The sequence below is a fragment of the Carcharhinus amblyrhynchos genome, chromosome 5 (assembly GCF_965287045.1).
Source record: "Carcharhinus amblyrhynchos chromosome 5, sCarAmb.v2.hapA, whole genome shotgun sequence".
NCBI classification, from domain to species: Eukaryota; Metazoa; Chordata; class Chondrichthyes; order Carcharhiniformes; family Carcharhinidae; genus Carcharhinus; species Carcharhinus amblyrhynchos.
The window spans coordinates 70,381,261-70,398,940 of record NC_137328.1 but is presented as its reverse complement, the minus strand read 5'-3'; the positions used below and the strand labels follow the sequence as shown (position 1 = coordinate 70,398,940).

Below are 17,680 nucleotides of genomic sequence, written 5' to 3'. Positions count from 1 at the left end.
GATTTTCAGAGACCCTGAGCACTTTTCAGGTCCAAAATTGGCAACTTTTGGCCAGTTTGCAAGTTTGCACGATACACAACAACCTGACCTGATCAGGATAGCTATTATCCCTTAGGGTAGCTTTGATGTACTTTATTTCTGTGTCGTTCTCGTAAACTGAACCAGTGGCTAGAGCCCTATTTACAAGATGTGCTGGTGTGATGCCAGGTACATACGTTGTACCTCTCAGCGATTGGCTGATCAAATCAAATGCATATTCCTTTGCTTGTTCATAATAGGCAGAGTACAGCCTGCACTTGCAAAACCCAAAACAAAATGTAAACTTTTAGATGTGATTCAGTGACTGGCAGCACTTATGGACAATCCTGAGTGTGCATCCTACACATCTCTTTCAGACATATTGTGAGCAACTGACAAAATTCTCTATTCTCCCTGTATGGATACACCAACTGACCATAACAATTCCGAAAACAATCCACTGTACTTCCACAAACTTTAACACATAAATGAGTCAAAAGCACTGAAGCTGCAAATTGGACCAGAAGGGGTTCAACGGTTCAAAAAAGCAGCTTACCAACATCTTCTCAAAGGCAATCATCGTGAATGGACAACAAACGTTGGCCTTTCCAGTAGTGCTGACATCCCATGAAAGAATAAAAACAAGTTGGATGGCTGGCCCTTTATGTAGAGCTAGTGTGATCTGCCTCATGCAGTTGTAAGTGATTAGCATTTCTGGAAGCTAGACTTGTGCAGCCCAAGTTTCCAAAATGTCGGTCAAGTGAACTGTGACGAGTGATTGGTATTATAAACTGACTACTGCTCACAATTTTGGTGTGGTATGCCCACGTTATTACTTTTCCAGCATGGAGCTTTAGCTTCACTTGGGCCATGCTGGAAGTAGCTAAAAGCCCTTTGCACAGTATTTTCTTTCTCAAGTGCTTCTGTAGCACTGACAGTGGTGCTGCTGCAGAGCTCAACTTCGTGACCAGAGTTTCGTGGTGATTAACTTGTCACGAGAGGCCCTTTAGATTCATGCTTGTTAATTACAAACTTTTACCTAATTAAAATTCATGTGAACATTTTCTTAACTTTTCTGTAATCCCATGATTTATCTTTTCCAGTATCCTTCTAAATAACACTTTGCCAAAGAGGTTTTGAAAATCTCGATAAATAGCTTTGACAGGATGGGCATTATCTCAATCAGTTTGTGAGACAGGGCTTCTAATTCCTGAAGTCAGTCTGAGGATGTCAAATAACCACTAAATGGTCATAAATTACAACTCATATGATGCAACATTCCAGCAGCTCACTTGCAGTGATGTTAAATTCATGGGCCAGTAATTCCAATTTCTTCCCCTTGTTAAGTAATGGGACCACATGAGCTGTACTTCAAGCATTGTAGCCAAACCAGATATCAATGATATTTATTCAATGTGAGCTGGTGATTTCCATATGACCTCACACATTTCCTTTAGCTGTTGGGGTGAATGGAAGAATGTGCAGCTCTCTCAACCCTTGCTAAGACCATTTGTTAGTCAGTTTTATTGAAACATTTTGAGCTGCACACCCATCTAGTACAACCAGGCACACCTTCGAAGTTAAACATTTCAGTATATATATTCAGGTCACCTTTTATGTCTATGGTTTCATATTTAACTTGCCTCAACCAGTCACTCAGTTGGGTCAAATGCAATCTTTTAAATTATTTTCAATCTTTTAATACAAGGAGGAAACTACCATTACTTAGTTGTTAATCTTCAGTTTTTCTAATGCCCTTTTATTATTCTTAACACTAACTTAGATTATTTGCAACAGTTCTTTATACTTTGTATTGTTCTATTGACCTCCCTTTATACCTAGTGCCATGCTATTTTTGGGGGTTGAAGGTTAATTTCTCAACAAACCCCTAAGGTTTCATTTGACCAAGGATCCTCATTTTAAATTGTATTTGCCTGTCCGTAAGTACAGATTTTGATAACCTTTATGTTTTCTTAAGCAATTACCAGCCTGTAAACAGATGCTAAGGATAAACTTTGGCCCAACGATCCAATTGCATTTAGCGATTTGATTCCCTTCTGCTAACTTTCATGTACTTCAGCATTGAGATCAATTGTTTTATGTTTGCCGATCTGAAAGAAACTGCATACAATGTTAACCCATTTCCCACTCACTATAAATATCTCTCAAAGGTTCTTCTTTCCATTCGGGCCACCTGAACATCTCCTCACCTGTTCAAGCAAAGCTTGAAACATGGCTTCTCCAGCAAAAATTGTCCAACTGCCCACAAAACAAGGAGCAAGGTTCAATTGCTAGGAAGCTTTGTTGACTCCTTTCCTTGCAGTAGAATTTCCTGCACCTGCATCCCATGTGTGCCTGAAGGTATTTAAAGTGCACTGTCGTAAGAAGATAAGAAATAGGAGCAACTCCTGCTCCTATTTCTTATGTTCTTGTTATGTTCTCATAACACCCATTAAACCTGCCCCACCATTCAGTATGATCATGGCTGATCTTGTGTTTCAATCCCATTGGCTTTCCACCTCCCTACATCAGTTAATACCCTGAGAGACCAAACATCTGTCTATCCCAGCCTTAAATCTATTCAATACTGAACATCCACAACCCTCTGGGGTGGAGAACTCCAAAGATTCAAACCCTTTGGGTGAGATAATTTCTTCTCATCTCAGTTCTAAATGATTGGTCCCTTCTCCTGAAACTGTGTTTTAAATTCCCCAACCAGTGGAAATAGTCACTCAGCATCCACCCTATCAAGCTCTTAGAATTTTGTTGGTTTCAGTGAGGTTGCCTCTCCTTCAAAACTCCAGACAAAAGAAGCAAAATCATCACAGGACAGTCCATTTCATCCCAGCGTGCAATTTAGTGAAGCCTTGCTGTACTGTCTCCAATGCAAATATATCCTCTGACCATGCATTTCTCTCAACAACAGCAACAAGGTATATTTCTGAAGTAGAGATACTGGCATTGGACTAGGGTGGGCACAGTAAGAAGTCTCAAAACACCAAGTTAAAATCCAATAGGTTTATTTGGAATCACAACTTTTCGGAGTGCTGCTCCTTCATCAGATGAGTGGAGGTAAATTCATGAATACATGAATCTATATCTATGAATCATAAATTCATGAATCTAGGCAAAGACACAATTACACGGTAATTACAGATTGGAATGTGAAGAAATCCTACTAACTGTCCTGGCTTGAAACAATTCAATCACTTTAACTTGTGATTAACCCTCTCTCCACACACATTGTTTGTACCTGTAAAGACTTGATTATCTGTAAAAACTTGCATTCCAACCGTTCTTCACATTCCAGCCTGTAATTATCTTGAAATAGTTGATGGATGTCATAGAAACGTGTTGGTGTAGGTGTTAGGGGATATAGCTGGGCAGTGCCCATCTGGCTGGCACTGCCATATGGGCATTGGTGTGCCAGAGCCAGTGCCAAAGGGGGCATGAGCAAGGTAGGGCATGAGGATGGTGGGGGAATATAAAGGTTGGATCATGAAGAGGGACCCATTGGGAGGGTCCTAATGCTGGTGATTTTTATTGGAGAGAGGGGGTGGGGAAACATCCCTTCAATGAAGTATTGTCACTGGACTAGTAATGCTCTGGGCACCTGAGTTCAAGTCCCACCCCCATGGCAGATGGTGACATCTGAATTCAATAAAGTCTTGAATTAAAAGTCTAGTGATGATCACAAATTATTGTCAATTGTAGTAAAAACTCATCTGGTTCACTAATGTCCTTTAGGATAGAAAATCTGCTGTTCTTACCTGGTCTGGCCTACATGTGACCCTAGATCCACAGCAATGTTTTTGACTCTTAACTGCACTCAGGGATGGCCAATAAGTGCTGGTCCAGCCAGCAATGCTCACATCCCACGAATGAACAAAAAAAAAGGAGTGGCAAGTACAACACAGCACACTAACATTAACATTCAACAAAGAGTTAATGCAAAAACATTTTCATCCACAATAAAGAAATGTCCCCAACTCCCCTGTAATGTGTGCCAAACATAAAGCATGCCAGTGTATTGTGACTAAGCTCGCCCCTGCAAATAACAATGAAGCTGACATGAATAAAGTGAAACCAATGTGACGTGAAATGTAAATAAGTGGAATTAAATTTTACAATACTCGCACCTTTTCTGCTTGCGATAAGTCTTATGTTAATAACAGTGGAGTTGGGCGGGAAGGTTGTGGCTGTGGTGGAGAGCCTCTCAAGAGGTTTGTTCAGGAGGCTCCTGTATAGCCCACTCGTACCTACTGCATTGTCAACTGACAGCAGGTTTCATCATTGAGAAGCTTCCCTAACACGTGCCTCCTGTGCACACTGCTGGCACTTCAGATTTTAATTTCCATCTTGTGGGAACCAGCAAAAAAAATGTGGCGGCCACTTCCTGTTCTGTCGTTGGGAATGGCCCACTGTAGATGACATTCCAACGTGCGGCTATTGGAGACACATTGGAGGATTTACATATAGAAACATGATGCAAGGCTGAGATATGAATTGAATACTTTGCATTTGTCTTTACCAAGGAATAAAAGGCTGCCCAGGTCATCATGAAGGGGCAACTGTTTGAAAACTTAAGGGGTTTAATATTGATGAGGCAGAGCTATTACAAAGGCTCCCTGTACTTACGGTTGATAAATCATTTGGACGACTGAGATGCATCCAAGGATACTGAAGGAAGTGAGAGTGGAAATTGCAGAGTCACTAGCCTTAAGTTTTCAAATCTTCTTTAGAGTTGGGCAGGTGGTACCAGAGGACTGAAGAACTGCAAATTGTCCAAATAGAGAGTGTAAAGATAAGCTTAGGAACTTCAGATCAGTCAATTTAACCTTGGGTGGTGGTGAGGAAGCCTTGAGAAATGATGATATTGACAGAATTAATTGTCACTTTGGCAAATACCTGTTAATTAAGGACAATCAACATGGATGTTTAAGGGCAAATCATGTTTAATTAATGTTTGAAATTTTTTGATGAAGTAACAGGGGTTGAATGTTGATGTGATGTACATGGATTTCTAAAAGTCATTTGATAAAGTGCTGTATAAAAGACTTGTGAGAAAAATTAGAGCTCGTGGCATTAATAGCAATATTGATACAAAATTGTTTCAGAAATAAGTAGCAGTTAATGGTTATCTTTTGGACTGAAGGAAGGTTTACTGTGGAGTCTCCCAGGGATGGGTTTTAGAATCCCTTCTCTTCCTGTTATATATGAATAACCCAAATTTTTTGTAAAGAAATGTGAACTAATTCATGCTCATAGGAAGAAGGCAAAGAGACAAGATAAATAAAGGATACAATTCAAAAGGGAGTGCAAGAGCAGAGAAACCTGCACAGGATATAGAGTGTGCAGGGCTGAGTGGCCTCCTCTTGCTCCTATCTTCATTTTTAGATCATTGAAGATGGCAAGACAGTTTGGGAGAGCAGTTAATAAAGCAGAAGAATAGGTGTATGGAGTACCAAAGCAAGGAAAATCTGTACCGAACACTGGTTCATCCTTTACAGGAGTACTGTGCCTATAGTTGTGGCCATTACACTTTAGGAGGGATTAGAGAGAGTTCAGAAAAGACTCATAAGAATGCTTTCAGAGGTGAGGAACTTCAGTTGTGTAGAAAGATTGCAGAAGTTGGGACTGTTTCACATGGAGAAGAGGTTGTGAGGAGATTTGGTTGAGCCATTGGGGTGGCGCGGTGGCGTAGTGATTGCACTGCTACCTCACAGCGCCAAGGACCCAGGTTCAATTCCAACCTTGGGAGACTGCCTGTGTGAATTCTGAAGAGGAAATGTCTGCATGGGTTTCCTCCAGGTGCTCCAGTTTCCTCCCAAAGTCCAAAGATGTACAGCATGGGTTGATTGGCAGGATAAATTGCCCCTTAGTTTTTGAGGAATTAGCAGGATAAATATGTGGAGTTAAGGGAAAAGAGCCTCGGTGGGATTGTTCTCGGTGTAGACTCAATGGACCGAATGGCTTCTTCTGCACTGTAGGGATTCTATGATTCTATTCAAATCGTGAAGGGCTGAACAGAGTAGAGAGGGAGAAACTGTTGCCCTTGGTAGAATAATTGAGAACCATTGGGCACTGATTTATGATAATTGGCAAAAGAAGCAATGGCAGTATGAGGAAAAACATTTCATCCAGTAAGTGGTGAGGATCTGGAGTGTACAGCTAGGGAGTGTAGTGGAGGCAGGGTCAATGGAGGTTTCAAAAGGGAATTGGATTGTGATCTGAAAAAGAAAAAATTGCAGGGCCGAAGGGAAAAGGGAACAGAGTAGCACGAGTTAAATTACTTCACCAGAGGGCAAGCACAGACACAGCAAGTTGAAAGACCTCCTTCCGTGCTACAACGATTCATTGATAAATAACAGGGTGGGGTAGGGATGGCTAAGGATTGATCCAGTATTACAATGGAATAGCACCCAGATTCTGTACTTGACTGATGGTTGGAGCCTGAACCCACAATCTTCTGACTCAGATGTAATGGTGAATCCAATTTATGATCTTGTATAGATGATGAATGTTTCACACATGCATATCAAAGTTGATTTAAAAATGCAGACTGACAATCAGGAAAGCTTTTCTTGTTGGTACCTGGAGTTCATTACAGAAAACATTTTTGCAATCACTTACAGTGTTCTATGCACACCTACAATGTAATGACCTAACTCTGTGTCACTTTGAGGTCAGCTCCCAATGCATAATGCCTGCTATGCTACGAGTCAATAAGGAACTCGCTGGAAACTTGCAACATAGTAATGGTGCATTACACGTAATTATTTTAAGGAAATTGTAAATGTGTGTCCAAAGATAGGATTTTTTGGGACTGTCTGCCATGGACCTTGAAGAAACAATGAGAAATCAATTTTTCTTGGCTCCACACTTGCCTCTAAAATCAATGGCAATGACCAATTTTCTGGTTATCTTTGCTCCGATCACTGCTGCTGGTTGGACTGAACTTGAATGGTGCTGCTGTCCTGGGGAGAGTTGTTGCGCCAAAATTAATTTCTTCTTAAACTGAAATGTTTGTTTAATTGAGATGTGCTCATTTATTTAGTTGAAATAAAAAAAAATCTTTCGTACAAATTACCTGGCTGGAATGGTTCTTGCTAAATGGGATTTAATGAGGATGATTATGCCAAAATAAATCCTAAAATAAGTCCTAAAAATAATTTGCTTAAAAACTGGAGTAAATCCACCGATTTTTTTTTTAGTGGGATTTTCAGAATTAACCTCCCACATTCTGAGCACTGCTGAGTGCCCTGGTAGGCTTCACTCTGAAAGTCGGTGGAGGGGCTGTTCCTGCTGGAGGGGCCAGCAGCATAGTGCTGGGCGGGCACTGCGCATATATCGATTTGTCAGAGTGGAGATCGATGCATGCACAGTAGCCCCGCACTGCTGGCCTCCCAATTGCTGGATAACGATTGAGCTGGCCTCCCGGACTCTCTGGGGTAGCCCTGATGCCTCAAACCCTGCTGTCTTGACAACTCCAGGGCACTCCCGCCCCCACCCCCGCCCCCCGAGATGGCCAGTCCTGATCACTCCCTTTCCACCTGCTGCTACTGATGTCTGTGCAGTGGTAGTGGGACCCTGCCCATCCTCACCAATTGCCCCCCTAACAAGCACTGCCCCCAATATGCCCCCCCTGGCCCCCTTGCTGTTGTCTGATGCCCAGTGCCAAGGTGCCCCTTGGACATTGTCAGTTTGCCCCTTGACCAGTGTCGGGGGCTAGGCTGGAACTGCCCAGGGGCCACCCCCTCTTTTACCCCCAACCTCTTCAGGGGGCCTCAATGGCCTCTGTTCCCCCAGCAGGGTTGGGCTGCCTGTTGCCCATTAGTGGGGAGCAGTAGTAAATCCCATTAGAGTAAACCACTCCTGGTGGGGCGGGAGACACTGGCAAGCCCAGAGGCTTTGGTCCTCAGTCCGCTAATGATAGGGAAATTCAAATTTAAATATTTAAATGATTTCCGTGCAGAGCTGATAATTCCAAAAATAAACACGTGGAGGCTATGGCAGCCAGCAGGGAGCTTGCTAAATGGCCTCTGCTGATGTCTCCTGGGAGACTTGCTCTCCATTTTTTTTATCAGTTCACAATTCCAGATCCTACCAGTGTCAATCACTAATTTTAACATGAAATACCAATCCCAACATGTGTCTCTTTCAAAATGTATGTTTAAAAATATATTCAGTTCCACATTAATCAGCTAATGCGCCAGTCAACATTTTGTTGAGGAAATAAATATAAAATTGCTTCACTTCAAGAGTTAGAACCATGCGAATAGGAGTTGCCATGTTGTGATGAGTATAAATCTAGGTATATCTGTGAAACAAATAATGAAATATCTGTTTTTCACAGATCTTAAATTACATATTTATTATTTTTCCCCTCCAATGGACAGTGTATGCTTTGCATTGAATTAATCCATTAACATCTGAAAAAAGGTACAATTTAGAAGCATTCAATTATCTCAGGTGCCTGCAGCCACGTTTATTCCTCACATTATACCCAGAAATTATCTCCAAATGTAAAATAAGTAATCTGACTAACAAATTTGTCATCCATTTGCAAACAGGATTCATAGGCTAAATATGCGCTATTAATAAACCAGAATAGAAACAAACAATATAACGTGACATTTAATGTGATCAAAATAGGATTTGACAGTTTCTAAATCACCAATATCCTTGCTCTGATGTCTTGGAATGAGCCTGCCAGCAAATTACTGTTAAATAGAGGATTGGGGCACTAAATGGCCAAACATAATACGGTTTGGGGCCCACTGCACTTTGCAACAGATTCTGGGCCATGGTTACACAAGTGGCACATTAGGAAATGTGAAAGGTTTTTACAGCCTCATCCGTTCTTTTGCAAAGCAAAGGAAAAACATCTCTCTGATATTAATGGGGGTTGGCATGACACCATGTGACATGAATAACTAGTGAACTGGGAACACCTTTGTTAATGTACCAAATGTTCTAATCTGTTCACTATTAGTATCATGCAGCACATTTTCAAGCAAAAACAATGTTCAGATTTTATTGAGCACCAGCATTATAAAACTCATTATTTGATTGGGTACAAACAGTTGAGATATGTAGGATAATTTTAACATTAGCTGCTAGGCAGGAAACTGAACAGATCCACTGCCTTTAATAAACGCCACCTTTCATAGAAAATAAAAGCCAGACAGGGTATAACATGGATGGAAAATCTGATCATGCCATTTTTCCCACTGAGCTTGTTAGATTAAAATCACCCTATTGTTAGAAAATGAGAGGTAAGTAAACGTCTTTCACTATCTCGACTATGAGCCATTTTACTAATCATCAGCAAGCAAAGCTGCTTGGAATTCAGTATTTGAGATCTTACGGACCGTGGGTAGGACTGCTGTTGTACTTCCAAATAGTTTTGGCATGGCAATAATAGGTGTGGTGTAAGTTAGCTGTAAAAGAATGTGATCTATTTCCCCTACCCTTGCTGATTATAAGTGCCTGGAATTTTGTACTGCAAAAATGAAACTGCTAAAATAAGGCAGTGTTTGTTGTGTTCTGTGGATGGCCTCTAGACTGTACTTGTTGGTCTTATCACATGTTGGTAGAGGCAAGTGCTAACAAATGGATTTAACTCCACCCTTGTGAGTTAGAGAGGGAGGATCGCTTAAGAATGATGAAGTCAAAGTTGGCATAACCAACTAAGAAAACATTGTTTATTGAGCACTTCTCGAAGAAGGTCATTGAAAAGAGGCAGGAAGTTCCCGATTTTAGTTTTCATGTATTTTTTGTTCCTTTTGAGTGTGTGCTGCTTATATAGAAGACGTAAAGGCAAATATACCTTCAACCTGGTAACTGTGTGACAACTTTAAACTTAATTTGATCTTTACAATGGAGTCATCAGCTGATGAATTCAAAGAAGGTATGTTCTTTTAAATAGGTTTTGGTTGATATGTGTTCTGAGTAAAGCTTCTTTCTTTCATGGAGATTTCTGTAACTTTCGAAATGTTCATGACTCGAACTAGTGTTTAAAAATGGAAATAGTTCAGAAACCTCTGAAACAGAAAGTTGCTTAGAATCTGACTGTTCACTTAATAGAATTAGTGCAAACTTTTTAAAAGTCAAACTATTTTGCACTGTGATGCAGCAAGATAATACATTTGTGTGAGAATGTGAAACAATCTTGGTACTAACCAATTAAAAGGCACTTTTATTAGTCCTTTTGGTGTTACTGGAGCTTATAAATTCAGCAGCAGGATGCACAGCATTGCTACAGCTCTCTACGGGGAAGTTATAGAATTGCAACTTAGGATTTTTAAGTGAAATGGCGTTATTATAAATATAGATTAAGTTATTGCTCTTTGCTGGATAAGTAATACTACTATTTTGAAGTGAGTAGTGTTTGACAACATGTTAACTGGGTGCTGTACAGTGTGACTTTGGTATCAGTGCCAAAGACTGATATAAAGCCACCAATCTGGTGGCGCGATAAACCAACCTTCAATTGCTACATATTATAAAGGAGTGATTGTCCTGTCAGCCCTTCTGAATTGAATGAGAATAGCTTGTGCTGAAGGCTAGTGGTGTGAATGTTTATCAATGTCCATATGTGGAACTCCACTTACCCTCCATGGCAACAAGAACAGGGAGCGTTACCCTTGCTCCCTACTCTTATTGCTGAGAAATATTGTTAAGCACACTATAGCGGCTAACAGGAACACTGTGTAAAATGAAGCTTTGAAATTTAAGCCTGCGTTTATTTGCAGCTGCTAAAGTTTAAATGGCTGTTATTTTAAAGTTAAGGGCTGATGTTTTTTATATTTAAAATATATTCTAATATTTTAGAAGTACAAATCACACTTTTAAACATTTGGCCAAAATGCTAACTTACTTTTTTCATGTTTAAGGCTGAAATACATGGCTGGAGAATTACAATCCACCACTTATTGGCAGAATTTGTCAGATGGTGGAGTGAGGAAACCCCACCATCTGACAAATTCTGCCAATGTCAGCTTCCCCATAGCCATTTAGTGCCCTGAGAAGCATTAATTGACCTGGAGAAAGACTTCTACCTGTCACTCAAAGGAAATCTTGCCTTAGCAAGCTGCCAGCCATCTGATTGGTCAGCATCACTGTAGTACCAACAGTGCTGTTGAGTGCGTGGCCACTTCTGGAACTACAGGCAGTCCCACCAGACTGAGTGGCAGAGCCCACAGGACTAGGTAGGTGCAAGATCCAGCAGTGGGGATGGGAGTGGAGATTGAAGTGTGTGAAGTGGTTTGTGACTGCGGAGGGGGACACCCAATCTGGAAAGATGTCAAGTGAAGGAGGCATCCCTAATTACCACTCAAGACATGAGCAGGAAAACCCGCTGCTCCCCGCCTCCCCCAAGTCCCTGAACTCCTCCTGTTGACTGAAAAATTGCAGTTGTCCTTATTAGCCAATGGAGTGAATGGAGGCTGGTGTTCAGCAGTGTACCACAAGGATTAATACCAGGACCCTTATTGTTGTAATATACATAAATTGTAGCACTGAAAATGTAGGGGGGAATGTTAAACAACTTTGCAGATGACACCAAGATTGGTAGGGCGGTTAACAGTGAAGAAGATGGTTGTAGATTACCCAAAGGTACAGATGGGTTGGTCAGATGGACAGAGCAGTGACAGACGCTATTTAACCCTAATAGGTATGAAGTGATGCACTTTGGAAGAACGGACAAGATGGAGTATTTTAATGACTGGCAGGACACTGAGAAGCTCAGAGGAACAGAGGGATCTTGGGGTAATTATTCACAGATCCCTGAAGTCAGCAGAGCACATAAATAAGATAGTTAAGAAGGCATATGGGAAACTTGCTTTCACCAGTTGTGGTATAGAGTATACGAGACACTGTTGGAGTTGTACAGATCATTGGTTAGGATACAGCTGGACTACTGTATACAGTCTGGTCACCTCACTATAGGAAGGATAGCATTAAAACAGGTAGAGAGGAGGTTCACCAGGATGTTGCCTGGGATGGAGCATTTGAGCTATAAAGAGAGACTGGATAGGCTTAGATTGTTTTTTTTTTGAGAAGATGAGGCTGAGAGGGACATGATTGAGGTGTACAAGATTATGAGGGGTATGGGTAGGGTGAGTAGGGAGCAGCTATTTCCCTTGATAGGTTAATCACAAGGGGGCTTAGATTTAGGATAAGGGGCAAGAAGTTCAGAGCGGATGTGAGAACAATCTTTTTCACTCAGAGGGTGGTACAAATCTGGAATGCACTGCCTTGGGAGGATGGACGTTAGTGGAGGCTGGAAACTTTATAACCTTTAAAAAATGTTTGAATGAGCACTTGAAATATCCTAACATTCAAGGATATGGGACAAGTGCAGAAAAATGCCAGTGTATATTTTTAGTGATTTTTACATTCCCTGACTTTAGTTGTTTAAGCATCTCCTGTCCTCCAACTAATCACAGATCATTCTTTGATCACACAGCCTCCTTCTCCATGGCTTGGTTCCTCCATATAAGCTGTTCATTTTGCATAATCCCTGACCTTGATTGAAATGTTAACCCTAGCTTCCTCTGTCCCCTGATACTGCCTCAGCTAAGTATTTCTAATAACCATACGAATCAGGAGCAGAAGTAGGCCACTTAGCCCCCTCGGGCCTGCTCTGCTATTCAATAAATTTATGGCTGATCTGTACTTAATTCAACTTCACATTCCTGCCTACTCTCAATAACCTTTCACCCCCTTGCTTATCAAGAATCTATGCCTTAAAGATATTCAAATACATTGCTTTTCCTGGTTTTGAGCAGACAATGCTTCTCCTGATTCCAGCAGACATAAGCCTAACCTGTCCAACTTTTCCGCGATAGATAACCTATCCATTTCAGATCAGCCCAGTCTTCTGACCTGTCACCAATCTTTGGGGTATTGTACACCCTTTTCTCAATTTGATATTATCTTTCGCTTTCTTACAAGCATAATGGATACTATTGTTTCCTCTTTTTTGTGTTAGTATTTTTAGGGTCTCTTTGTCTCTCCAGATAGCTCTTGATATATCTATCACTACTCAGCTTTCACATTTTGATATAATCTTAACAATAGAATCAGGATGGTGTGCATTTGGATCAGTTCAGTGTCTCTTGATAGCATTGAGATTTGTTGCAAGATGCTGGGCGTAGTTCAGTGGATCTTATTAAGGTATTCATAGTCTTAGATAGTTCAACAGTAACTGCTTACTAACTATTAGAAACTGTGTACATCGATACAGCTGTCTCCATGCTTGTTTCTACACATAACTCTGTCCAACATTACATTAACTCTTATCTATTGCCCATCCCTAATTGCCCTTGAACTGAGGCCATTTCAGAGGACATTGAAGAGTCAACCACATTGCTGTGGATCTGGAGTCACCCATAGGCCAGATCAGGTAAGGAAAGCAGATTTACTCTCCTAAAGGGAATTAGTGAACCAGGTGGATTTTTTTTTACAACAATCAGCAATGGCTTCACGGTCACTATTAGACTTCTAATTCCAGATTTTTATCGATTTCAAATTTCAAACCCAGGTTCCAGAACGTTATCTTGGGTCTCTGCATTACTTGTCTAGTGACAATACAACTACATCATCACCTTCCCAAGTTAACCCTTTAAGTTCCAGATACTCATACTCCAAGGTTCTCAGTTACCTCAGTGATCCTTTGAGGACAGAGTGTTCTTTTAATTGGTAGTGTTCAACTTCCAGCCCAGCACAGAGTTCAAGGGCCTGGATTTGCACTGAATCCGGACAACTGAGGAACCATTTAAAAATGGCGGACAGGTCCTGATTCTGAGACTTTTATCCCGATTCTGATTTCCAGCATGTTTTTGCCAGAACAGGTTAAAGGTGTGTCAATCGTCTTGCTCTCAGGATTCCCGCCCTTGCTGGCTGCATTGCAGAAATGGGCATTTAAACACCACCCCATTCCCCAATTCTCAGCCAATTCTTTGAGGAGTTGGGTCCCTTCAGTTTATAAATGTGGTTCTTGACTTCTCAAAGTAGTTGTATATACACTCCCAAGTGGGGAACCGAAAAAATGACACTAATCTGCTTCAGGAATTCTTTCATTGATACACCTTGAAATATAGAAAAGCTGTCCTTCTAACAATCTAGTAGAGCACTCACTAAATATACTTGATAGTGAAAAAACTTGTTCATGAAACCCATTCAAAAAAGAACAAACATCTATTTCAATTTCAGTTTCAGTAGTTAATGTTATATTGTAAATCTGATGTGTTTTTATTACACAAATTGAGATCTCTAGTGTGAACAAATATGAAGTGAATTAAATGCCCAGAGTCCTTTGAAAAATGAAAAAAACTTCCAACAGCCGTCATTTAGTGAAAACAGTCTCAAATGCTCCTGTACTATTTTGAGTATTTGGTGTAGCTTTTAAAAAATGGCTAGTTGGTTTTCTAGTTTCAATAGACTCCATTGTTTATAATTTCCAGGGTTTGTTATTAGAGCTGAAACAATAATGAATGCTTGGCAGAGTTTCAAAATGTCCAGAACCACTTATTTCAGTGGGAGATTTTGATTGGCAGTTTTGAAAAGATATTAAATGTTTAGGTGTCTTGATGTGGTATGAGGTGTTGAAGGCCTGACATTCATCATTAAAATTAGGCCAATGTCCCAATAAACAGTGGTGGGTGTGCTTGGCAGCTGACCTCATCATGCGTTTGCCCCCACTGATGCCTTGAATCTGCCAATGGAAGGTCTGACTCCATTCTACCCTGCTTCGTCGGAACAACAAAATGGTGGCCTTTTTAAATGAAATGAGAGTGCCTGGTGAGGAAGATTCCAGGCTTAACCTTTCTGCTTCTTCCAAGAAAGTCTCACTCCAACAGATGGGATGAGTCCATTACATCTTCATTTCCTTCTTCCTCTTGAGTGTCCTGCTCTGCATTTTTATCATTAAAAAATGTCACTGCTCATTTGCTAAAGTATACAGCTCTGAAACGCAGCAGAGCACAATCCCCTCTGTCAAAGCATTAACTTTAATTAAATTACACCTTTCATCAGGGGTCCAAATTGTCTTTTATTGAACATTCAGTTACAATTCAAGGCTGCTTCTTACTCTCTTTTTTGCAACCAGTGAGAGAGAGAGAAAGAAGCCTTTGATCCCAATGTTCTCCTCTGCAGTTTGTATTCAGAAAGGATGACATTACATATATGTAAGTCTTGAATTTATCAAACTGCCAATGAGCCTGGTGCCAAGCATAAAACAGTGTGTAACTAATAGTGTTCACAACAATAAGGAACCTCCATGATTATATAAAGCTTGAATTAGCAATGGGTTAAGAGATGAAGGTGCTGAACATATACATCAATGCACAAAACATACAATAAACTTCAAGCGTGAATATCAGAAATTAAATGTTAATGCCACCCTGCTAATCTTGACCTGTCAATGGAAGACTGCACGTGATCATATCAGCACTAGATTAAGGAATTTGGTAAAAATAGATTTGGAATGTGAGTTTTACTTAGCATCTTTACTCCAAACTTCAGAGTTGATCTTAAATCAGCAAGCACATTTCAGCTGATATTTTTAATTGACGCACAGAACAGTAAGTCACAAGAGTTTATGGCGAGTCACATTTCTGCTTTCAGTGAAACTGGAAGGAAAACCCTTTGTGAGAGAAGTAACATCTGCGCGAGCAAACAATGTTATGACCATTTGCATTGGTTTAATTTTTGATTAAAATGTAGTCATTAAATGAGCAATGTAATTTTTGGCTGATGGTATTAGTTAAATGTCACATTTTAATTGCTTTTGCGAACTGTGGTATAATGTGCCCATTTACATATTAAAGAGATATTGTAAAGGATCAATATGTAAAACAACATTGTTTCATTCATTTTGAGTGTAGGTAAAGATTATTTTTCTGAAGACAGTATTTTAAAAAAATCCATTCACTCGTTCATCTCCCAGAGAATTAGGCAGCACTGTAGCACAGTGGTTAGCATTGCTGCTTCACAGCTCCAGGGACCTGGGTTTGATTCCCAGCTCGGGTCACTTTCTGTGTGGAATTTGCACATTCTCCTTGTGTCTGCGTGGGTTTCCTCTGGGTGCTACGGTTTCCTCCCACAGTCTAAAGATGTGCGGGTTAGGTTGACTCGCCATGCTAAAATTGCCCCTTAGTGTACTGAGATGCATAGGTTAGACGGATTAGCAGGTAAAATATGTAGGGATATGGGGGTAGGGCCTGGGTGGGATTGTGGTCGGTGCAGACTTGATGGGCCGAAGGGCCTCTTTCTGCACTGTAGGGTTCTATGGTTCTACGAGAATCTTTTCCTTTCCTGAAACTCCACTACAAAAAAAAAGTACCAGATTAGTCAGCATGGGCAGGATCCAGAAAAAGGACTTTGACTTTCATCAAGTCAGGAAAACTCAGGAGTCCTTTAAAAATGTCTCCCAATTCCAGGATCCCTGGTGCCATTGCCCACTGTCTGATTTTCCAGGCAGAGGGAAGGGATGGGTGAGGTGCCTTTAAGGATGTGGACTGGTTCTGTCAAAAGCTTGCATCTGACACCTCCAATTTATTGTTATGGTTCACTGCTCCTCAAAGGAGTCATGATGGTCTTAAAGATACAGGAGTCACTTGTTTGAAAACTTTGCGTGTTGATTTCAACTTGCATAGGTTCTTGGTTAGGGTTGATAATCACAGACATAAATCAAGGAATTAGCCCTCTCTTACCTACATCCAGCTGGCTATCTCTCAGAGTCAAAGGCCTCTTGGCTTTCAAGCCTTGGGACCCCATCTGCCATCAGTTGGTAGGTGAGCACCGGCTCTGTCCATTGATTTGTCATCCTTTCAAATATCACACCTGGCCTTAGGTGTAGGGTCAGGACCTGGAAATGGTTCTGACTCCAAAACAAAAATCCAGTCCCAGGACTTCTTGACCCAATATTAAAGAGACCAACCTATGATAAACCCCATCTTTGGTGAGTCTTGGGGTGGTGATGGAAAGTTTGCCTGAGGGTAAAGGTTTAATTTTTGAAAGGCAATTTCAAAGGTTCTTCCTAATGCCCCTTATGCCAAGCTGTACCCTTCCACCTTGCTGCCCCTTTTAATACATAATGAGACTTGACTGAATGCCCAAACACCCATTAAGCTTGTTGAAACAGCTGTGCCCCAGACAATTCATAATTTGATTGACAGCTCATGCTTCCTGATCGCTGCCATTCTGATATTCAACCAATCAGATGAAAGGTCATCTCGACCTGAAATGTTAACTCTTCCTTTTCACAGATGCTTCCTGACCTGCTGAGTTTTTCCAACTTTTTTTATTTTTATTCCAGACATCTGCAGTATTTTACTTTCAATGAGGACTTAACAATTGCTTCAAGCCACAGCTGCATCATTGGTTTACCCCCAGGCAATCAGAGGCTATGAACCCTTAACATTATGGTCCATATTATCCTTTCTTGGTAGCAGTGAATGCTCAGAAGTTTGCCACCATTGAAGGACATAAATTCCAGGGATCTGACTTACCCTAAAATCTGGAAGTTTTGATGTGCCTGCGTGGGCTCGGGAGGAGTGCACGGCGATGTTCTTAAAGTGACAGGGACCATTAGTTCAAGCACTTTGCGTGTTGATTTCAATTTGCACAGATTTTTAGTTAGGGTTGATAATCT

General features: G+C 40.8%; 1 protein-coding gene across 4 annotated transcripts in view; it reads left to right on the top strand.

Moving 5' to 3' along the window:
• The window catches only part of LOC145343454 (tumor necrosis factor alpha-induced protein 8), a 106,807-nt gene that overhangs the window by 70,991 nt on the left and 18,136 nt on the right, over positions 1 to 17,680 (top strand). The window contains exon 1 of one of the 4 annotated variants that reach the window (XM_080189692.1): positions 9,745 to 9,931. The exons of 2 other annotated variants lie outside the window; for them this stretch is intronic. In XM_080189692.1, coding sequence (XP_080045818.1) covers positions 9,901 to 9,931 — 31 coding nt within the window. In that variant the 5' untranslated portion in view covers positions 9,745 to 9,900. Of the gene's footprint in view, positions 1 to 9,744; positions 9,932 to 11,781; positions 11,791 to 17,680 lie in introns of those variants that run through there. One more of the 4 variants, XM_080189695.1, reaches the window with a different exon arrangement.